At 36.4% G+C, this 21,576-nt stretch overlaps 4 protein-coding genes across 19 annotated transcripts in view; all 4 read left to right on the plus strand.

Annotated features, from left to right (window-relative positions):
- The window catches only part of LOC104800595 (receptor-like serine/threonine-protein kinase NCRK), a 9,209-nt gene extending 8,698 nt beyond the window's left edge, over window positions 1-511 (plus strand). For all 11 annotated transcript variants that reach the window (XM_019201074.1, XM_019201071.1, XM_010523446.2 and 8 more), the window contains 2 exons: window positions 1-120; window positions 288-511. In XM_019201074.1, coding sequence (XP_019056619.1) covers window positions 1-95 — 95 coding nt within the window. In that variant the 3' untranslated portion in view covers window positions 96-120; window positions 288-511. The remainder of the gene's footprint in view (window positions 121-287) is intronic.
- A 3,205-nt stretch (window positions 512-3,716) lies between these two features.
- LOC104800597 (protein ENHANCED DISEASE RESISTANCE 2-like) lies at window positions 3,717-9,504 on the plus strand. Of its 2 annotated transcripts, XM_010523451.1 has the most exons (22): window positions 3,717-4,402; window positions 4,922-4,996; window positions 5,111-5,164; window positions 5,251-5,316; window positions 5,392-5,450; window positions 5,561-5,569; window positions 5,672-5,802; window positions 5,881-5,927; window positions 6,005-6,102; window positions 6,265-6,360; window positions 6,444-6,508; window positions 6,592-6,663; window positions 7,024-7,170; window positions 7,273-7,583; window positions 7,665-7,728; window positions 7,818-7,996; window positions 8,120-8,221; window positions 8,321-8,371; window positions 8,474-8,617; window positions 8,713-8,808; window positions 8,918-9,019; window positions 9,137-9,504. In XM_010523451.1, the coding sequence occupies exons 1-22, from the start codon at window positions 4,241-4,243 to the stop codon at window positions 9,227-9,229; spliced, it is 2,223 nt and encodes a 740-aa protein (XP_010521753.1). In that variant the 5' UTR covers window positions 3,717-4,240; the 3' UTR covers window positions 9,230-9,504. The 2 variants fall into 2 exon arrangements, with proteins under 2 accessions (XP_010521753.1, XP_010521754.1); XM_010523452.1 differs by lacking the exon at window positions 5,561-5,569 and having other exon boundaries at window positions 3,718-4,402.
- Window positions 9,505-10,496: 992 nt separating this feature from the next.
- On the plus strand, window positions 10,497-14,761 carry LOC104800598 (protein-tyrosine sulfotransferase). 3 transcript variants are annotated; one of them, XM_010523453.1, is made up of 13 exons: window positions 10,497-10,727; window positions 11,226-11,293; window positions 11,505-11,673; window positions 11,782-11,853; window positions 12,394-12,679; window positions 12,776-12,916; window positions 13,001-13,105; window positions 13,200-13,344; window positions 13,525-13,574; window positions 13,658-13,708; window positions 13,807-13,926; window positions 14,048-14,182; window positions 14,609-14,761. In XM_010523453.1, the coding sequence occupies exons 2-13, from the start codon at window positions 11,242-11,244 to the stop codon at window positions 14,747-14,749; spliced, it is 1,467 nt and encodes a 488-aa protein (XP_010521755.1). In that variant the 5' UTR covers window positions 10,497-10,727; window positions 11,226-11,241; the 3' UTR covers window positions 14,750-14,761. The 3 variants fall into 3 exon arrangements, with proteins under 3 accessions (XP_010521755.1, XP_010521757.1, XP_019056478.1); XM_010523455.1 differs by having other exon boundaries at window positions 13,035-13,105; window positions 13,181-13,344; XM_019200933.1 differs by having other exon boundaries at window positions 12,403-12,679.
- Window positions 14,762-16,704: 1,943 nt separating this feature from the next.
- Window positions 16,705-20,077, plus strand: LOC104800599 (GATA transcription factor 11-like). Of its 3 annotated transcripts, none has more exons than XM_010523457.1 (3): window positions 16,705-16,783; window positions 17,680-17,951; window positions 18,985-20,077. In XM_010523457.1, exons 2-3 carry the CDS (start codon window positions 17,703-17,705, stop codon window positions 19,651-19,653), a joined length of 918 nt encoding a protein of 305 aa, XP_010521759.1. In that variant the 5' UTR covers window positions 16,705-16,783; window positions 17,680-17,702; the 3' UTR covers window positions 19,654-20,077. The 3 variants fall into 3 exon arrangements, with proteins under 3 accessions (XP_010521759.1, XP_010521758.1, XP_019056630.1); XM_010523456.2 differs by lacking the exon at window positions 16,705-16,783 and adding an exon at window positions 16,795-16,928; XM_019201085.1 differs by lacking the exon at window positions 16,705-16,783 and adding an exon at window positions 16,832-16,869.
- Window positions 20,078-21,576: the final 1,499 nt, after the last annotated feature.

A 21,576-nucleotide genomic window follows, 5' to 3' on the forward strand; every position in this document is an offset into this window, starting at 1 on the left:
AAGAGTGTTTGCTTTTGGATCCAGATTCTCGTCCCGACAATGAGAGAGGTTGTCCAGATCCTCTCGACCATCGCACCCGACACTTCCAGACGTAGAAATTTCCCCGCCAATCTTTTCCAGGTACATTCACACCACTATTCTCACCATTTGGCGGCCTGAACTTTGTTCTGAAGTGAAAAAGGCATCTGAAACTGAAACTCTCTGGATCGAGATGAATGATGGCGGAATATTTTTTCGAAAGATTGCTAAAGCTTTAGCCTTACCCTTTTCGTTTTTGCTCTTTGAAGATGCCATATTCCGACCAGAAGAGAGAGAAGAACAGCCATAACGAAGATGAGGCGGTCGATCTGACAGAGCCTCGGTTCGAATCCTTCTGCGTGGCACATGTAAAGCCGCCGGTCTTGATCGATCCATCCTCCACAACTCAAAGTACATAGAGAAGCCAAAAAAAAAATAGTGCGAACAAAAAAAAAAAAGAAGGGGCTCGTCCAACTGTTGCTGAAAAAAAAAAGAAGATAATTTAAAGCCTGTGGTTGGGGCTTCATGGTGCTAGGGTTTGGTTTTGTCGTTTTCGTCATCTCTTTCTCATGTATGTTTCTTGTACAGCAAGTTTCTAAAAATGTTCAGAGTTTTATGCAAAAGCCATGTCTTTTATTTTTGGTCCAACAAAACATTATGTTTATATACGTTCATATCCTGTTTCAAGTTCTTTAAAAGGTAAAAAGGTTTTAGAAAATCTTTGGACCCGAAAGAAAATTCAGATATGGTGAAAAAAAAATATTTTGTAATTGTAAAATATGAGCCAAGAAAAAAAGAAGCTAGATATGGTTAAAATAATCTTCTTATTTATTATTGTAAAATATAAATGTGGCCTTAGTTTGATAATTGTTAATGGGTTAATGTCATTGGGCTTGAAGAAGGATGAGAAGAAAGCCCAAATATTGAAACATTTATTTTTACCAATTATTAAAACTTCTATTAACTTTTCAGCGTTAATTTTTCTAATTATTTCAATGTGTGTATACGTTTTAGCAATTTTTTAGAAGAAATATCCCAAAGGAGTTGATGAGCAATGTAGAATTTTCCTTTTATATAATTATATGGTAAAATTCCAATTTAAATTTAAACTTATTATATAATAATTACTGAATTAATTTCCTAAAAAATAATAATTATGTTTTATATATAAATATGTGTTAGTTTGTGTCTTGTTGTCTTGTCTTGAATTTGATCTTCGACTTGGTTACAAGTCTCCAACTGCTTACTCTATATTACCATTAAATTATTATCTGTCTTTTTCTTCTTATTCGCAATTAATCTATTTATAAATTAATTAATTAATTAATTAATTGGTCAGATAAGGACCCATTCCTAAAATTACCAATTTCTTTATACGTCACTTTTCCTGTCGCAATCGTTGAATGCTTTAGTTTCAAGATTACGTGTTATTATTGAGTGTTTTGTTGTTTGTCCTCCTTATATTCTTTTATGGAATATGCTTTGATATACTTAAACCAATTTAATTAAGCAGTATGTTTTTTTTTTACTTTTTGGGTTTATTTTTATAAATATATTAATTTGGATGGATGAAATATAAAAATTTAGTACAATGCATAATATTATATGTTTTTATTTGAAATTATGGACATTCTGAATTACTTGTTGGTGTAACAGTTATTCTCAAATTATTAAACTTTCTTTTTTTTTTTAACCAAAACAAAAATCACTGGCTATCGCAAGATGAAAACGTAATTAGTATATCGTAGATTAATATGGGTTCATCCATTAAAGTACAATACCTACGAAAAATGAAGGCCTCTTATTTTGTTTATTAAAAAAAACTTAAATAAGAAAAGCATGTAAAATACAAAATAAAATGTGATTCCATAAAGTGATGATGATGATGTTGATGACGATGATGATGATGATGACATGTTTAGCTGCCAGCTACTCGGGCCAAATGCCGCGGCACTCTACTCAAAAAATAAAATCCAACCCGATTTTTATTTAATATACAGAGTTCATATGTTTTTTTTATAACCGTGAAACCCCATACGACCTTTCGGGCCGGATCTCAACCGTCCTAACCCTAAGACCGGACAGTCGGTATACCGACAGTAAACTTCCCGACCCTACGCAATAGCTGACCACGCAGAGCAGATAAACCAATCGAAACTGACAGGTTCATGGGAAAATTCATGGGTTTCAAACTCAATCTTGTGGCGGCTAATGTGGGTTCATATGTTTTGTTGATTATTCATAATTGATTATTTATGATTGCATTGCAGATTTTAATTGGCTCTTTTTTTTTTCTTAGCTGTGTTGCAATTGGGAGGTATGAACATGAACATCATTGAGTTATCATTGAGTTGCATTTTGACATCTCATCATAAACATTGTATTGCTTACAAATAATGATAATGATAATGATAATAATAATAAAAACTATAATAATGATGTATTTAAAATCATTAAAATAAGGTATACTCAATTTCAGTTTTATTTTGTAATCGATTCTGCATTATTTATAGTGAATTTACAAGCTTTACAAACTATATCTTAAAATACAAATTTCATGGAGAAAATAATGAGATGATATCTATGATGCAACGTACACAATATCATTGTATTTTACGATCCTCTATAATTTTGTATAGCCAATCTTCTAGTATACAAAATGATGTGTTTCTCGAATAAATACGATACAAATATCACATATGAAACAGATATATATCTTTATATATATAGAGCGGATGAAATGTTCAATTTGTTGATTCGTTTACATAATATACATTGTTATTTATTTATATATATACATGACTACATATATCTTTTATTTGCTTTTCTATATGGTTGTATATAATATCCAAATTTAATAATCATCTATTTGAATGATTTTTTATATAAAAAGTATTCTATAGAACCAATGATAGCTGCTGCAGCCGCAACCTAGCTTATTTCAGAAACCCATGTCTAAACTTCCACAGGCACACACCAATATATATATATAAGCTTGTGCATCATGTCAATTGTCAAATGGACCTAATTTAACAAATTATATAAAAGCTAATAACTCTAAGTATCATCTGAACTTATATCTAAATATTGCGCTTAAGATTAATCATATACATATATATATATATATATATATATATATGCAATTTGATTCATTACAACACGTATATATATATATATATATATATTGATTCTGCATTATTTAACAATTTCAAAAAGTGACAGTGGCATCACAATGTGTAAAAGAGCAAGTGGATCCCAATAAAAATATTTGGATCTAATTAGATCTACTTGGATGTACAGAACAATACAATACATAGTAATACATTATATGATATTGACGATATCATCATATATGTATATATATATATAATTATCAAGGTAAATTGATATATATCCAACCTGAATCGTATCTAACCAGTTTATTTGATTTTGGTGTAATATGTTCAGTTTAATAATGTGCGTAATATGTAAGGAAAAAAATAATTTGAAACTTTGATATAGATTTTGATGGAATAAAATATAAATTATTGGACAAAAGATATAATAATTACGGATAAAGTATAGCAATGATTATTGATGCGCGCAAGTAAAATGTACCAACCTACTAATTAAAGATTTGAGGGTTGGAGCTTCGGGGAAAACGAAAAGGGTAAAAACGTCATTTCGTAAAAATTCATATCATTCGTCGTCCGCAAAATCTGTCTGCACGTTGCCCATATGCTCCAAATTCAGTTTTTCATTCCTCATGGAGAAAACTGCAATTTTAGAGAGAGAGAGAGAGTCGATTGAATTCTTAAGTCTCTCGTCCTCGTAGAATCCGGTTGTGATCAGAGAATCACCGTCGTCCTGGTCTCCTTTTGGCAATTTGATTGGTTTTTCTTTCGGGTTTCGAACTTTTTAATTTTTTTTAACGGTATGTTTTCGATTTTCTCGGATTCGGTCTGGTTAGGGAAGTGAGATAGATTTGTGTATTGCGAAGATAATTCTAGGGTTTCGGGAGTTTCAGAGAGGTTGGCCTTCGGTTTCTTCTTGTGGGTTGTGCTGTTTTTCGTCTTCAGGTGTCTACGGTGTTGTTTGGTTGGACAGAAAGTGTTCATTGCTCGTTGGAAAACTTTCTAGGAATTCACGAAAGTTATTGGGGTCCGTTAGAAAATCGGTGGTCTAAGCTAGGAAGTGTTCATTCTGGAGGGGGGGTTCCTTTCTCTCTGGAACTTCTCCTCCAATGGCGTTTGGGTCTGAGAACGGGAGCGAGACTAAGATGGAGGGTTGGTTGTATATAATTAGTTCAAACCGATTCATATTGCAATTCTCGAGAAAACGCTACTTTGTTCTCGAAGATCATCTCCTGAAGAGTTTCAAGTCAGCTTCCGATTCAAAAACTAAGGTCATGACATTCTTCACCCGTATTGATTTATCGCATTTTTGTTGTAAATGGTTTTGATCATTCTTCCGAGTTTTTCCCATTTGTTTCTGCTGCTTCTGGGGTTGTCGTGCAGATTATCTTATTGGTTCGTTTTCGGATTGGTTTCTCAAGTTTTGTCCTGTTAAATTTTACATATACTTCATAGTTTGATTGTTTGCAGGGTAACAAATAGACGTTTTGTCGACTGAACAGCCCATGTAACATCTATGATGCCCTTGGTTATTGTAGTTTAGGACCACGCTTCAGTCCATGTTAATGGTTGTCTTTTTTGTCCAGAGAATGTGATATGTAATGACAAGTTCTGATATCTGTAGCATTATACGACACGACATGGCAATCTCTGTGTTCTTCATTGGTATCTCTGTGTTTTTGTTTCATCAGAGTATAAGCAATGGATAATTGGGTTTGATATGTTCGCACCAGAGTAATGGTAGTTCTACCATGTGCTTATACTAAGCAGAACCTTGATTTGTTTTTCAGGGTGCTGGAAGAAGTGCAGTTATAGATTCTTGTATCCGGGTCATTGACAACGGAAGGGAAAGTGTTCATAGAAAAGTATGAAATTTGTGTTGTACATTTATTTGGGATGTGGTCTAATCTATTCTGAAGGCTCTAGTGAGTTTGTGCTGTTGATGCTTTTGTAATGATGGTTCGTTTTACTACATGTAGGTATTCTTTATATTCACACTATACAATACTTCTAATCACAATGATCAACTCAAGGTAAGGTAATTTACCTTGTTTCTCGTTGAAACTTTCTGTGACAATCACCCGGTTTCATGTGTATCGTATCCTGGTTTAATATATAGCTGGGAGCAAGCAGTCCTGAGGAAGCAGCCAAGTGGATCAATTCCATTAAAGATGCAACTTTAAAGGTTCTATAAGGTTTTTGTTCATGTATTGAGGATTGCTCTATCTGGGGTAGAAACTTAAATTTACCTTATATGCAGGGTACACCTTTCCCGGGAGACGTTTTTAGTTGTTCCAGGAGCCGATGGGATTCATTGAGGTACTTTTATTTCTGAGATTTGATCTATCCAACGGAAAATATCTGTAAGTTTATATGCTCACTGTTGGCGGGGATAACTACTAACTAGCCGACAGTCGGTGACCTGACAGGAAATACATGTAATGGATCCTGTTATGCATTGCACTACTGGAAACATTTCTTGAGTTTACTTAGCACCTACCATTTTAAGGTTGTTTAAGACCCGTCTTTCATACAAGCAGATTGAGTAGTTCAGTTCGGGACTATCACTCAAATTCTATTGACTGGACGATCCGTTCATCTGCACGAGTGGACCCCATTGCGAATGATGTTATTGCTCCTTCCCCTTGGACTATATTCGGTTGTCAAAATGGTAAACTGAAAACTCTGGACGTTTACTTTCTCTTTTTCTTGGTAAAGTGAAACTAGTTTAATCATGGATTGCTTACAGGGCTTCGGCTTTTTAAAGAGGCAAAAGAGAGAGATTCACATGGAAGGGTAAGTAGCCTCCTTAGTCTTTGTTTGCAAAAATCCAAGAGTTCAGTTTTGATGTTTTGCTTTGCCTGACGTAACAGTGGGATGATCATCCAGCTATCATGGCTGTTGGGATTGTTGATGGAACATCTGAAGCTATTTTCGAAACACTTATGTCTCTTGGAAACTCAAGATCAGAGTAAGTATCTATTGCTACTCTAAAAAAAAATCTTTATGTACAAAGAAGCCAAATTTGAGACAGTAAAGACCGTAGAGGGAATGCTGCTTTTAGTACATTTTTCTTTTAACAAGTATACTTGCCTTGTTTGTTTCCGTATCTAATTTCATGAAAGAATGGCAGATGGGACTTCTGTTTTTACAAGGGCAGTGTGGTCGAGCATCTTGATGGCCATACCGATATAATTCACAAAAAGTTATATAGCGACTGGTTACCTTGGTTTGCTACTCAACTTCTCTGCCAACACTTTTATGCTAGAATTTGCGCATATGTTTCTTGTAGTTGACTTATTGAAGTGACAGGGGTATGCAAAGAAGAGATCTTTTGCTGCGTCGTTACTGGAGACGGGAAGACGATGGAACTTATGGTTTGTGATATTTTATGTCAGATAATACCGCAATCAATTTGTTGGGACTAACCTGATTCATTTTTTTGTTCATTCTGTTGCAGTTATTCTCTACCATTCTGTCTTTCACAAGAAGTGTCCGTCTCAGAAAGGCTATATCCGTGCGTGCCTTAAAAGTAATGTATGCCTAATTTTAAAGTAAAATGGAAACATGTTCACTGTGCAAACTGACCATTAAGCTTTCCTTTGTGCCATTCAGTCGAATGAATCATTATGTCTTCTAAGGGTTTACCATTAGTTAGAAAATCTTGTAAATAAGGCAGAAACCTTAGACCCAAAAAGCTGTTCAAAAAAAGTCTTCTTTTGTTTCAAGTTTAATTGAAGAATATATTTTGCTTTCCTTAGCATCCTTTCATTTTGGATCTAATGCATCTCATCTCAGAATCTTTCACAAGTGTTCATTTTCATTTCTTGAGTTACAACTTCAAATTTAGTCAGGGAATAAAAAAGTATGACAATTTTCCTTTGCATCACAGGTGGTGGTTATGTGATATCTCCTGTTAAAAATGGAAAGCAATCAGTTGTGAAGCATATGCTTGCTGTTGATTGGAAGTCCTGGAGATCTTATCTGAAACCGTCCTTAGCTAGATCAATAACTGTACGAATGCTCGGAAGAATTTCTGGTAATGTTTTACTCTCTTAATGGACATCATTTTACCCTCAACACTTCACTTACGTCATTTCATCCACATAAATTGACCGGACACATTGAATTTTTACCTCAGCCCTGAGAGAACTGTTCAGGGCAAAACACGGAAGCTTTCCTACTTCAGTTCTTTCATCAGGTGAGTTATCAAGAAGCTTAAGGTTGAACTCGAACCTAGAAGATGGTGCCATTGGTAGTTCTTCTCATAAAGAGAGTGGAAGGTTTAAGGAGATCACAAATGAAGAGATGGATAAGCTTCCCTCAGAACACTCTAGCCTTGTGGACTTGAATGATTCCGCAGATGAGTTTTTTGATGTTCCTGAGCCATCAGATAATGATTATTCTGATGACAGCTGGACCTCAGATTTCGATTTGGATACATGCTGTCCGGTAGCACAACCCCACACATTTATTTCTTCATGGGAATTGCTCAAGGGATGGATTTTTCATTTTTCATTTTGCCTAATGCAGGAATCCCATCACCCAAAACTAACGGGCGCTGCGAGTTTAGTGAAAAAGTTGCATGATCTTGCTGGTGATCCTCGTTTCACAGATAAATCCTGCTCTTACTGGTCGGTCTCTTTTCATTCTGTTCTCATGGTTTGAGAAGCATGTGTCGTGCAGTTCAGAAGAGAGGCTATGTGGAACTGCATGAAATGACGAGGGAAGAGAGTAGTATGCCTTGCTGCTATGGCACCACCCTTCCGAATGACCTGACTTGCAGTGTGCCTTGTAGTTGGACAGAAACTGACCCTTCAACTTTTCTTATTCGAGGAAATACTTATCTTGAAGACAGGAAGAAGGTCCAAAAACTAACATTCCCTTTTTTTGTGTGTCAAAAACTTGATGCTTTAGACAATCGCTTAAATACGTATGTGTTCGTTCATCTTTCTTAAGTAGTCATGTTCTTCTTGTGGTCGATTCAGGTCAAGGCAAAGGGCACACTGCTGAAAATGGTGGCAGCAGACTGGTTAAAGTCTGACAAACGGGAGGATGATCTCGGGAGCCATCCAGGAGGCATAGTCCAGGTGGTTCTAGTTGATATTGTTGGTTCTGAAAGATGTCCATTTTTCGGGTATGGATTTTGTTTATAGAAAGAATTTTTAAAAAGCTTCTGAATTATACAGAAATATGCTGCACAAGGTGGACCTGAGTTCTTCTTTATAGTGAATATACAGGTAAACATACACGCCCAATTCACGCCTTCAGAAATTTTGCTCTCTTGTTCATCCTTCCTATTCAAGATATAAGATAAATGAAAATTTGTAATTGTGAATCAGGTTCCTGGTTCAACAACGTATAGTCTCGTGCTTTATTACATGATGAGCGCTCCCATCGAAGAGCATCCATTGCTATATAGCTTTGTGAATGGGGATGATGCATACAGAAACTCTAGGTTCAAGCTCATTCCTTACATATCCAAGGCAAGTGAAACATTGCCCTCTACTTTCGGATTCTTGACATTCTTTTTAGTTTCGTTTTTTTTTTCACCAACGACATGAATTTGTGAGAACCTCAGGGCTCTTGGATAGTTAAACAGAGTGTTGGAAAGAAAGCATGCCTCATTGGTCAGGCCTTGGAGTTGAATTACTTTCGGGGCAAGAACTATATTGAGGTAACTGAATACAAGTGTTTATCATTTGTTGTGACTTAAAGTTTAAATATTTAATTTCGGGTTGATATATAGTCTTCTGATCTAGGATAAAACTTGTTTACTGTTTCAGCTCGGGGTTGATATTGGATCCTCAACTGTTGCAAGAGGAGTTGTGAGCCTTGTTCTTGGTTACCTGAACAATCTCGTGATTGAAATGGCATTCTTGGTACAGGTAAACCGGTTGTCTCCATTCGGTCTTCCCAGTCCCCGGTTTTGGAATAATCTTGAGAACTTAACCACACATTCGGGTTTTACATTATGTTTTTTTCCCCTTCTTTTCCATTTGCAGGCAAATACCGAAGAGGAGCTCCCGGAGTATCTTCTCGGGACTTGTCGATTAAACCATCTTGATGCTTCCAAATCAGTACCAATTAATCCGTAGATTGAATCTCCCTACCAAATCCGAGCAAAATCAAAGCTCGGTTTAGTATTCTTTCGATCTATTGAGTACGAAAATCGACTCTACCTTGTGGTTATCGGTTTAGGTTATGGCCAAGTATAGATCGTCATTCTTCCACTTAGCACCCAAAACGCTTGTAAGTAATATAGGAACTCAGTTATCGTACTCCGTTTTATGACATCTCCATTGTATGGCTCATGCTTCTTCTTCGGGTTACCCTTCCAAATCAGCCGGCTTACTTTGGTACACCGCATCAATTTCTTGACCCGAGACTTTGATTTTGCTAGTTGTGGCTTGGTTTTGTGCTCTACCACCGGTTAAGCATGGTTTTCGGACTAGTTGAGTGTCCTATTACCAAATTTTGTTAACAATCAAAACTTGATTTGATCGAACAGAACCGGTTTAAAATTGAGTACTGAATTCCGAAGCGGTTATCGGTTCGGTTTGGTGATGGTGGTTTAAACCGTATCAAGAAATAATGAATTTAGTGGATGATGGGGAATTTGGTTTGGTTTATACCAATCGCATTGACTGATTACTGCGTGACACTACACTTAGGAATATTATTAGTATTTAAATATATATTTTTTATCACCAATTAAATCAAGTCGAGGTTTCCTATAATTCTTTCCAGATAAAACGGAGTACAAACTAAAATAAACGGCATAAATAATGGGAACGTAAATAAATAATATGTGTAAATTTGTCAATAAGAAAAATGTTAGTGGAGCAACAAAACAAAATCACTGCAACGGATAAATGTGGGGAAATTGAAATTAAATAAAAACGCAACTACAAGGGTATTATTGCGTTTATTAATTATGGGATTTTAGTAGAGATATAGAAAAATATCGTTAGAGATATTATTAGATGCTACTATTAATTTTTGTTGGAATTGACATTTATGCACGCTAACAAGTAAGATTCTAGTACATTTTAATTTGATAAAAAAAATAATTAATATTCGTCTATATTTAAATGTGAAATTCCACGTGGTACGGATAAGGTTATTTTATAATTTTTATTGGTTGATGTGAAATCGATTTTCTCAATAAAGTAATATATAATTTCAATTTTCTAATGGTATGTTACGTTTTTTTATTTTGTTTGACTAAAGACTTAATTTAAGACAGGTTTATTTGCTTTCCATATATTTATATAGACAAAAAAAGAGTTGGTCGATTCTACCCCTACGTACTACAAATACGAGAAACCCCCATTTTCGCTCTTCCCACTATATTTTGTAAAGTGCGTCTCTTTACGCTTGTTTGGCCCTGCGAGTGAGTGCGAGACAGCCGGAGAAAATCTCGATTCTCGGAAGCAGCTTCCTCTCTTCCTCCTTCTTCTTCTTCTTTCGATGTAACAGGAAAGTGAAAGCCCTTTGTTTCGAGCTTTTTCGTGGGTTAACGAGGTTTGCCGGGAACAGCCCCAACAGCGATCGACGGGTTTTATGAGCACGAGATCTCGACTCCCGATACATGTCGGTCAATTTCTCCGCTCTCCATGTTCCTCTGTCTTTTTTCTTTCTGGTTCCTGTCTGTTTTTCATCATTCGGATTCTTCGGGTCCCTTGATCTCCTCATGTTTGGTGTTTGTCCCGGTTTTGGAATTTCAGTTTCAACCCATCTATGTATGTGCACAAGCGACATTTCGGGATGCTTTTTTCTGAGATTATATTACCTTTCTCTCCCTGGGTTTCGTTTGTTTCGACGATTGGCCTAATTGATTGTGTTCCCCCCCCCCCCTTTCTGCTCGATTTTTGGTGTTTGAATTCGCTTGAAGTTTTATTTCGGGTCTGGAGTTCGCTGGCTTTTGTTTTTCGGCCTTTTTCTATGAAGATGTTGTTCTGTCTGCACATTCTTGTCTGAAGTTTATTTCTGAACTTCATTGACACGAACTTTGTGATTCTAGTTCCATCTGTAATGATTTTTCTCAAATCTTTAATGGGATTGATTGTTTTTTCATGTGCTGATCGGCAGAGTTAGGAGTGGAGCAATGCAAATGGATCCTATTCAGCTCGCTCTGGGTTTCACGCTTCTTGGCTCAGGTACATAAAGAATGTTTTTCTTTTCCTTTTGTCGCATGTCGTCTGGGTAGAGCTCCTCTTGGTGCGGATTATGCAAACTTAGAGAGAGATCGAGTTAATGTGTGAGAAAGGCTTGATTGATAACAAGAGATGTCGTTTCAAGCCCATTTCAGTTTGATTTCTGTTTATAAGGGATGGACTTCCCTGATGCATTTTTCCTTGATTACATCAGTTCTCATTTCGGCCGAGGAACTTGATTTTGTTCATTGTGAAAGAGTTGTGAGAAAGTGGGCGGATTCTTCTTCTCTTGAAGAAAACATCAGCGAGAACACACGCTCACTTCAGGACTTGCTGTTCTTTCTCCATGTTCCCCGGACAGGGGGCAGGACATATTTTCACTGGTAATATTCTATTACCGATGTTTACAGTAGATTGAAAGAGTGAACAATGAATTTTCTTTGACCGTTGTGTTAATTCCCATGTTTCCTTTTTGTTACTGATTTTTGTAGTTTTCTGAGGAAGATGTATGATAGCACTGACGAATGCCCCCGTTCTTATGATAAACTCCACTTCGATCCGAGGTACGTCCCACCAAACTATACTATATATGTTTCTCTTTGATGTCTATCAACCCTACTGTTGTATTGGTCTTCCATTGTTATCTCCATTGGTTGATTGGATACAATGGGGCTCTATCAATCCCCATGGACTACAAGGCTACAAGAAGCATAGTTAGAGCTTCTGTGTTAAATATGCCGAGATCACGAATGCGGATTTCCATGTATATAAATTGATAAAAACGAGATGAAATTGGTACAAGCTAGCTAATGCATTGTCAAATAGACTAATGAAAGAAAAGAAGAAGGTTTCGGGAAAAACAAGTAGGGGAACAATTTCATCCGATAAACACATTAGTTTTGCTATAAATTATTGTACAGCCGATATCTAATAGTCATCCAGTCTAATTCTTGTCTGTTAACTGTCAGAGATATTTCCATGGGAGAACTTGTCTTATTACATCTTGGCCCAGCAGATTCTTATGAATCTCTCTGGGTTTCGGCTTTTATAGAGAATTTTGTTTTCAATAAATGTTAAGATTGACAGTCTCTTACATTGTTTAGGAAAGCAAGGTGCAAATTGTTGGCTACACATGATGATTATAGTTTGATGTCAGAGCTTCCAAGGGAGAAAACTTCAGTAATGACAATAGTTCGGGATCCCATTGGTCGTGTATTGAGTACCTATGAATTCTCAGTAGAGGTTGCAGCTAGGTTTTTGGTGCATCCCAATTTAACTTCTGCAACAGTGATGTCTGCTCGAATACGCAAGCCTAATGCAGTAAGCACGCTAGACATATGGCCATGGAAATATCTAGTGCCATGGATGAGAGAAGACCTGTTTGCTCGGGTAAATTCCATCTTTTTTCGTCATCAAGCTTATGAGTTATGACCAAGGTGCATGTTCAAGCTGGAGATTCATGCTTAGGCATTCTAATGTGAACAGCGGGATGCACGGAATGCCAGGGGAGGAGTTATAATCGAGGGAAATAACCCATATGATATGGAGGATATGCTAATGCCATTGCACGAGTATCTCGATACACCTATAGCTCATGACATAATTCACAACGGAGCTACGTTTCAGGTAATATTCATGCTGCTTTTCTTTGCTTTGTTTCTGAGGTGTTGAAGCTGAGTTCGCTCGAGAGCATATTATTTCATTTCACAGATTGCAGGATTGACAAACAACTCTCATTTATCAGAAGCACACAAGATCAGGCGATGTGTGCAGAAATTTAAAAGCCTCGGTGAAACTGTTCTTCAAGTTGCTAAGGTAACTAAAATTTTCACCCAACCCATTGCATAAGAGCGTCTTGTCTTTTCTGGCCTATCTTACATACGATAATAGAGGCTTTGGAATCATGCAGAGGAGGTTGGACACCATGCTGTATGTTGGACTGACAGAGGAGCATAGAGAATCTGCATCTCTTTTCGCGGAAGTAGTGGGTTCTCAAGTGCTTTCTCGGGTTGTTCTGAATAATGCCACTGCAAAGCACAAAGCTGCTAAACCAGGTCGGTGTAAGGTTTCTCTCCTTTCTTTAAGGTATTTTAATAGAGAATGTATTGTGGCTGGAAAATCGAGTAACTTAAGTTTAAGAAAGTTGCAAGGATTATTCTTTAAGCTACCCTTTTACTTGTATCAGCTGTGCTCCCGAGCACAAAGCTCTAAACTTCATTTTCTTGATGCTGCAGAACCAAGAGTCAAAATCTCGGAATCAAGATCGGGGAATGGTGAACGTCAGGTATAATCCAACTCCGTATCACAACAGTTCCTCAGTTGTCGGTTAGGGTAATATTTTTTCTAACAGTGTCTGCGACATCATAGAATGATGCATCTGAAGTAGCTCTGGATAAGGCAGAAACAAAAAGTGAGAATGTGAGTACATCTTCGAAAATTAAAGAACACCGTACTTCCTTTTGCATTTATGACTGATCGGGTTAATGAACAATCTAATTCTATAAATTATATCTTAGATGACTGTCAAAACCCTTATGGAAGTTTACGAAGGGTGCATTTCTAATTTAAGGAAGTCTCAAGCAATAAGACGGGTTAATTCCCTAAAGAGGATTTCTCCAGCAAATTTTTCGAAAGAGGTGAGTTATAACATTCTTATTTCTTACACGATTTGAACAGGTAAACTTAATGAGATTGGTGGCATGGAAAATTTGTATAGAAAAATTTCCAGGAATATCTTGTTCTTGAACGTTGTTGCAGGCACGAAAAAAGGTTCCCGAAGACGTTATTGAGCGGATAATAACGCTCAACCACCTGGACGTGGAGATCTACAAGTATGCGAAAGGAATATTTGCAAAAGAACATGAACAAGTGTCACTGAAGCTCGTCTCAAGGGTAAGTCTCTTCTCAATCCAAAGGCAACACCTTTTGTTCCCAGTAATTCAAGAACTTCCTTGTGGTTTTCATGTTCTGTTAGATTGCTACATTTCATACTCTGTTAATTCGGGACAATGTAAACATGTTCCTGCTGGGTTTGAATCTTGCCCACGTAAATGGTTCGTCACCCTGAAAACCTGCAATCTAATGAATGGCACTTAGCCATTATCAAGAAGAATCTGCACAGAGCCTCTTGTTCTTGAAACTCTTTTCTTTTATGTTTTGCATCAATTACACAAACGTTTGGAACTTGCCCTCTATCTAGAACCATCTAGAATGTTCTTTCTCGTCCGTTGGAGCGTTTATGTTTGCTTAAACTGCTGGAATATGGTATGGTCTTCATGTCGACATTTTCATGAGGGTAACATTTTGTTCCTTTTGCAGAATGAGTTGGGGAGAATGTTCAGAGAAGTGGACGATGAGAAGCTGTGGAAGCTCATAACTGTGTCCTTGCTGGTTTTGTTACTCTTTCTCTTCTTTCTGTTTGTAAACGCCCGAAGGAGAACCTCAAAGGTTAAGATTTGATCGTTTTCATTCTTTGTGCCAAATTAGTAATTTTGAGGAGTTCTGAGTCCCCAAATGCAAAATATTTTCCCCCTCTCGTGGAAAAGAAAAAAGTTTTTTTTTTTTTTGTTAAGCTGCTGCGAATCCATCATTATTTCCATAAGGAAAATATGAACTATTTTATTTTCACCCTGGAAAAAAAAGGAGAATTGAAACAAAATATTTTTAAACAACGTTTTTTTTCTTTTTTCTTTGATTGTCTTTTTTTATATTCACCGTGGAAAAAGAAGAGAATTGAAAAAAAAAACTTTTAAAACATTTTTTCTTTTTCCTTTGATTGATTATCATGCGGCTGAAATTTTATATGGGTAGTTTTCACGGCGCTGATTATTAGGTATTTAACACAAGTTTGAAATATTTTGTTGCCGACATTTGTACATATATTTAATTGTAACTTCATAAAAAGATATTTGTTTCACATTTAGTAAGAACAAAATATGCCTGATACAAAATTATTATATTTATTTGATGTATCTACATCATATTCATTAGGATTGCTTCCATAAATAAGAATTTACTGTTAGATACCCCAAAACATCCATATCTTGCTATAACTAATAAAATCAGTTTTTTCTTTTAAAAAAATCTAAAACTATTTTTTTTTTTTTGTAAAAGATATGAAATACCGGTAGTTTAAAACAAGACATTTTTTCCCCTTTTTCGAGTCATCAGTAATTTTCGAAAAAAACAATAGATGCTTTTCATGTGATATTTATAAATTATGGATAAAATTTTGAATAAATGTCGCCGCAAATGCATATGATTTTTGTTTTCTGAGAGCCCCAAAAAAATACGAGTAGAGTATAAATTAAAGGAGAGAAGAAAAAGACATTTTAAATATTTTACCATATTTCGACTTATTTATTTATTTATTTTGAGAGGAAAAAAAAAAACAAGAAGAAAGAACACATCATGTGGGAGATGGAAACAAAGAGTTAGGGGAAAGGGGCCCACTTTCCCATGAGGAAACGCAATAATAATTATATTTCGGTTCTCATCTCGTAATCCTCCGTCCCGTCGGTGATCTCTCCATTTCACTTTGGGGAATATATTAAAAAAAATTATCAATAATATCAATCTAAATTTAATTTCATAAAAAAAAATGATAATAACAATATTTAGTATTAAAAAAAAAATGAGTATTGAGATCTGATCTACGGAACCATCCTTCCTCGAGGGATTTGACATGTGGACCGTTCATGTGCTTGATTGATATTTTGTTTTCCCTCTAACAACTCGACACAATCATGCCATACCATATATTTATTACCATAACCCCAATTATCACGTATTTAATTTACCATGTTTAATTATTTTAACCTATCAGCCTTTGTGTCATAATAATAACACTAATATTCAGAATATATATTACATTACAGTCTGTCTAATTTCTTGCATCTATTTAATGACCTAATGTTTATACATTAGAGTTTAGATTTAATATATATATGAATCATCCGAAATTAAGATATTTTTCTATAAATCTAGGAAAAAATATAATAATTTTGACTTTGAAAATTAATATAGGAGTGATCATATATTTTTAATGTAAAGTTTGAAACAATCATGCAGTTAATTTTTTGTTACGGTTTTATTTTATTTATTTATTTATTTCATGAACGTAGATTACAGATTTTCTTTAAAGTGAAGAAAACTTGAGATCACCATCAACATTTGATTTTTTTATAATTTTTTTTATATCGAAAAAAGAAGAAGAAAGGTGTACATACATACACTGAAAACTCCATATACGTTACCGCACAGTAACATTTCTCACGACCATTCTCTCTCTCCTTCCCGATTTCGGACCTGCAATCCCTAAATCCCCATTTTCGGACAAGTAAATTCGTACGAATCTCTCTCTCTCTCTCTCTCTCTCTCTCTCTCTCTCTCTCTCTCTCTCTCTAGCTAGGTGTTTTCTCACGACCATTCTCTCTCTCCTTCCCGATTTCGGACCTGCAATCCCTAAATCCCCATTTTCGGACAAGTAAATTCGTACGAATCTCTCTCTCTCTCTCTCTCTCTCTCTCTCTCTCTCTCTCTCTCTCTCTCTCTAGCTAGGTGTTTCTCTATACGGGAAGGTTTGTGCGTCTCTCTCGCTCTCGCTCTCGCTCTTCGTGCGCTTCTTCTTCGTCTTCAGGTGGAAATTCCTGGCATTTTTCCTTGGTTTTCTGCGACGCATTTCCTGTGTTTTCTCCGTTGTGCTTTTCCTGTTTGGGCACTGGGAAAATGTAGGAAACACCCTCTCCATTTCTCACCTCGTTGGTGCTCGAGAAATGCGAGTGAGGTGGTTCATGATTTCCTCATGAGCCTTGCATAATCTCACTTAGTATATTACAGGGAAGTTTCCGTCCGTCTGCCTTTAAGAACCGGCTATCTTTGTCGAAGACAAATATATGTTTGGTTTCTTTTACGACTTAACGAATTTTTTGCCATTTATGTTTCGAAAACGTTTTTGTCTTAGTATGCCTCTGTCAGAATCAAGGAGTTATGGGTTGAAGATTCTTGCTCAATTGGAAGAAGTGAATCTGAAAACTTATCAATTGTGTTACTCGTGAATGGACATCGTTTGTAGTCGTTCCTGTTTTTGCCGATTCATGCCTAAATATTTCGTATGACAAATTGGCAATCCCTTCAAACGTAATATTACACTCCAAGAACCAGGTTAATCAAGCATTAACTGATGATTTGGGTATGTGATGCCTAACTGATGAAACAATCAATCATCGGTTTGATTCTTGTGGATTTTGGTATTCATTTTCACTTTTGAACCTTGGGTGTTTTCAGAATCTTGCAGATATTTTGCTGTTGGTGTATTAAGTTGTTGTTGTAATAATACCAAATCGCCCGTTTTCTTACTTGTGTTTCGTGACCATGTTTATGTTTCTCAGTGCGATATCCAGAAGTGTGAACCATGAATAACGGTCCTTGGTTACCCGAGGTGGACTTCCAAGGCCTCTCGGATGATTTCTTCGACGATCTCATGAACCATACTGATTTCCCATTGGAAGATGTGGAAAGTGGGAATGGTGAGGGAGATTGGGATGCCGGGTTTCAAGGCCTCGAGCCTCCGCCTATGGATATGTTCTCGAGTTTGTCCTCTGGCTTCAACTGTGGCGGCAATGGCATTAGCAAGGGAGATCACAAGCCCATACCGATCTTGGTGAATTCTTGCTTTTGCCCTTTGCGTATTGTTGCATCATAATTGTTCATGCACAATATACTACATGCATTTGCCTTAGGACGATCAATTTCGTATGGCTGTTACCTTTTTTGGTTCAAACCACATCACCTTGCGTGCGGCATTAGATTTACGAAAGTGAAGAGTGTGTTGTGCAACTACACAAGCCAGTATGCATTATGCATGTTATATCATATAGATTGTTCGTTGCTTTTTACCTTGGGCCTCACATTTGTAGGCATTATACATATGCATGTTACGTCGTAGATCGTACCATATAGGTTGTTCGTTCCTTTTGATGTTGGTCCATCGTCTATAGCCATTGTACATATTACGTCGTAAATTGTATCACATAATACAATATGCATTTGCGTTGGTCTGATGATTTGGTTTTGCATCTAGCGTTGCTGCTCAAAACACGTTTGCTTTCATTAGTTTTTTACCACATTAGGGTAGAAAAAGATTGAATCTCGTGGTGCGCCGAACTTGGCGTCATGCATCATACATGTTATGTTATAGGCTGTTCGGTAATTTTTAGTTTGGTTCATACATGTGTAGGCATTTTGCATATTACGATATAAATTGTTCGCAAAATACGACGTGCATTTGCATCGGGACAATAATTTGGCAATGATGTTGCCTTTGCGGCTCAAACCATGCCAGCATTCATCACGTCTTACTATATTAGGTTAGAGATGAGCAAGAAAAGGAATCGAATCCTCTTTCTGATGCAACAAGAAATATATATGGACCAAGTAGGAACCAATTCTATGTTCTAGTTTATCTATGTCAGAAATCTGCTAGGTTTAGGCTTTAGGGTTTAGGCTGTTCGTCATTCTATCTAATGACTAGACTGAGTAGCTTAGTACTTAGTTGTGAAATCGATCTCTGTAACCTGAAGATGTCTTGTTCGTTATGTACGCAAGACATCAATCTCATTGTCTGTACGTGTCTATAACCATATTTGGCAGCATTCCTTGACCAGTTAGCTAAACTTTGGTTTTCACGCATGCAGAAACAGTGTAGTTCTTCTGAAGCATCCTCTGACATCAATAGCTCTGCCCATGGATTGTCATGTCCTGACGTTAAAGTCTCGAAGCTGTTCCAATCTTCAAGCCCAGTGTCAGTCCTCGAGAACAGCAGCAACGGATCTTTCTCATCGTCCCAAAGCTCCAGGTTAAAGGGACTGACCGCCTTTCCTGTGAAAGGCATGAGGAGCAAACGCAAACGCCCCACAGCTCTGAAACTCAAACTTCTCCTACCATTCGAACTAGCAAAATCTCAGCAATTCACTGCAGAAGCTGAATCAGAATCCGAAATCTACTATCCCTCGGAGAAACCCGCCAAGAAGAAGCGCAAGAAACACAAGAAGATCATCCACCCGACCCATCCGGGTTCTTCCTCCCATTCAGAATCAGGAACAACCCGTAAATGCACTCACTGTGAGACAACGAAAACCCCCCAGTGGAGGGAAGGCCCTAACGGGCCGAAAACTCTATGCAACGCCTGCGGGGTACGGTTCAGATCGGGGCGGCTTGTCCCGGAGTACCGTCCAGCCGCAAGCCCGACTTTCATCCCGTCAGTGCACTCGAATTCCCACCGGAAGATCGTAGAGATGAGGAGGAAGGGCGGCAGTCAGGAACTCAACTCGGGCATGATCCAGACCGTAATATCCCGAGCATAATAGGTACCAATTCTGCTTTTGGTTTTGCCCTGAAGTTCGATATCAGAAAACCCTGTTTCTTGTCCTGGGAACGTTGTGATCCGCAGAACTGGGGGGGTTCTAAACTAGGGGAGGGCTTAGTGGTGGTTGCCTGAAATCTGATCGAGAGGGAGAGATTAGGGTTTTAGTGGTGAGTTAGGGTTTAGTGTCGTTCGGATTATCATATTATTATTAGTATTACTATTATGTGTTCATAAACTCGTGCTAGAAAATTAATATGCATATGCAGAGGTGATGTTTGGCTGGCGACTTTTATTTTTATGAGAGGAAAACAACAGATGAAGCCATTGTATTTTCCCCCCATTTAAAAAAAAAATTATATGTTAAAGCTCTTTGGAAACAAACCATATTCTTTCATTCTTCAATGGCAGCCTTTGTTTTTCTCTTTCTTTTTTTTTTTATTTTATAAATCTGTCTTTGTCGGTATTTGTATGTCTTGTGTCGTTTGGGATTGTAGAGACTCAACTACATTAGAAGGAAACATGTGCAGTTTAATGGAGGATCAAAGACTCTTCCGAAATCGAATTGGTATAGTTTTAATGAATATAACTTGAACTTTATTTTTTGATTAAGCTTGAATTTATATTCTCTTGTTATAAAACAAAACCATGGAAACTGTTATGGGCCTAATATTTAGCCCATCTTACATTGGGCCCATGTTTCATTCGGCCCATAAACTGTGTAATAAATGTTGTGTTCTGAATTGTCTCGGCCCTTTTTTTATAAACCACACCAAACTAAATCTAACACCAGACCAAATTCACCATTGGTCTACCGAGTATATATATACATGTATATATTGTATTTTTTTGAAGAAGCTATATTTCGTATATGACAATTTGCTTCGGAACTATTGTATGTATACACATTGATGTTCATGAGACACACACACAAAAAAAAAAAAGGAATGAGGTGTTTTAGCACCCAATAAAAAAAAAGGAAGAAAAATAATAGGTGGGGATGAGAGCATGGGGGGTGACAGGCTGACGTGGCCGTGATGAATTTCGGACCCACTTCCCATTATCTTCCCGAAATTCAGATGTAATGAATTTTCAAAAGTATTAATCATTTATCATATATATATATATTCTTGTACAATATAATAAGGGCATGGAAACTGTGTAATGAATAATGGAAGTTGGTGAACAAAAATAGAAGTACAAGAAGTCATAGAACAAACAAAAATCGACCAGAACGACTTTATGTTATACGTGAATATTATTTTACACCTTAAAATCAATATACATTCCTAAGCATTTTGGAAAAAAATTCACATTGTAAACTCATTACCTTTGCATGATAATATTTATCCAAAAATCTAAATACCACATGTACATTTGGATTGGATTTTATCATCTTATTCTCAAGCTTTATTCATTTGTACATATTTTATATTCCACTTAATTTCTTCTAATGTAATCTAAAAAAATCCACTCGGATTTGTATAAAATATCTAAACATAAAACATAAATTTTGAAATCATCCATATTTCATTTAAACGCTAAAGAAATCTGAATTTTGAATACCCAACTCAATATATATCTTGGATATCCAAAATTTCGTATACAATAAAATGAAATATGATGTCAAGTAATGATATTGAAATACCCGGATTTTTTTATTCGGATTCGAATATTAGATATTGTCTCGCAGTTACTCGCAAATATCAGATAATATGAAATTAATTATTTTTAAAAATTTTAGGGTTTAAAGGTATTTATAAATATGTGATTGTGTATAATAATTTTTTTAAAATAACTATTTAACTTATTTTTCAAATATTTTTCTTTTATTCATCGTTTGAGAGATATTTAAAATTTTAGTATACCTTTAATTTCTCTTATTTATATCTTCAAGAGCCAGAGAGAATATATTATCGCGCTA

Source organism: Tarenaya hassleriana, unplaced genomic scaffold (assembly GCF_000463585.1).
Source record: "Tarenaya hassleriana unplaced genomic scaffold, ASM46358v1 Cleome7, whole genome shotgun sequence".
In the NCBI taxonomy this organism is placed as follows: Eukaryota; Viridiplantae; Streptophyta; class Magnoliopsida; order Brassicales; family Cleomaceae; genus Tarenaya; species Tarenaya hassleriana.

Excerpts from the sequence above, each read along its gene's own strand:
- LOC104800597 (XM_010523451.1), top strand. The coding sequence starts at position 4,241 with ATGGCGTTTGGGTCTGAGAACGGGAGCGAGACTAAGATGGAGGGTTGG. Across the intron at positions 7,729-7,817 it reads AAAGTTGCATGATCTTGCTG|TTCAGAAGAGAGGCTATGTG; the intron begins GTGATCCTCGTT and ends TGTGTCGTGCAG. Across the intron at positions 8,372-8,473 it reads TCTTTATAGTGAATATACAG|GTTCCTGGTTCAACAACGTA; the intron begins GTAAACATACAC and ends ATTGTGAATCAG.
- LOC104800598 (XM_010523453.1), top strand. The coding sequence starts at position 11,242 with ATGCAAATGGATCCTATTCAGCTCGCTCTGGGTTTCACGCTTCTTGGC. Across the intron at positions 11,294-11,504 it reads TTTCACGCTTCTTGGCTCAG|TTCTCATTTCGGCCGAGGAA; the intron begins GTACATAAAGAA and ends TGATTACATCAG. Across the intron at positions 12,917-13,000 it reads ACAACGGAGCTACGTTTCAG|ATTGCAGGATTGACAAACAA; the intron begins GTAATATTCATG and ends TTCATTTCACAG.
- LOC104800599 (XM_010523457.1), top strand. The coding sequence starts at position 17,703 with ATGAATAACGGTCCTTGGTTACCCGAGGTGGACTTCCAAGGCCTCTCG. Across the intron at positions 17,952-18,984 it reads ACAAGCCCATACCGATCTTG|AAACAGTGTAGTTCTTCTGA; the intron begins GTGAATTCTTGC and ends TCACGCATGCAG.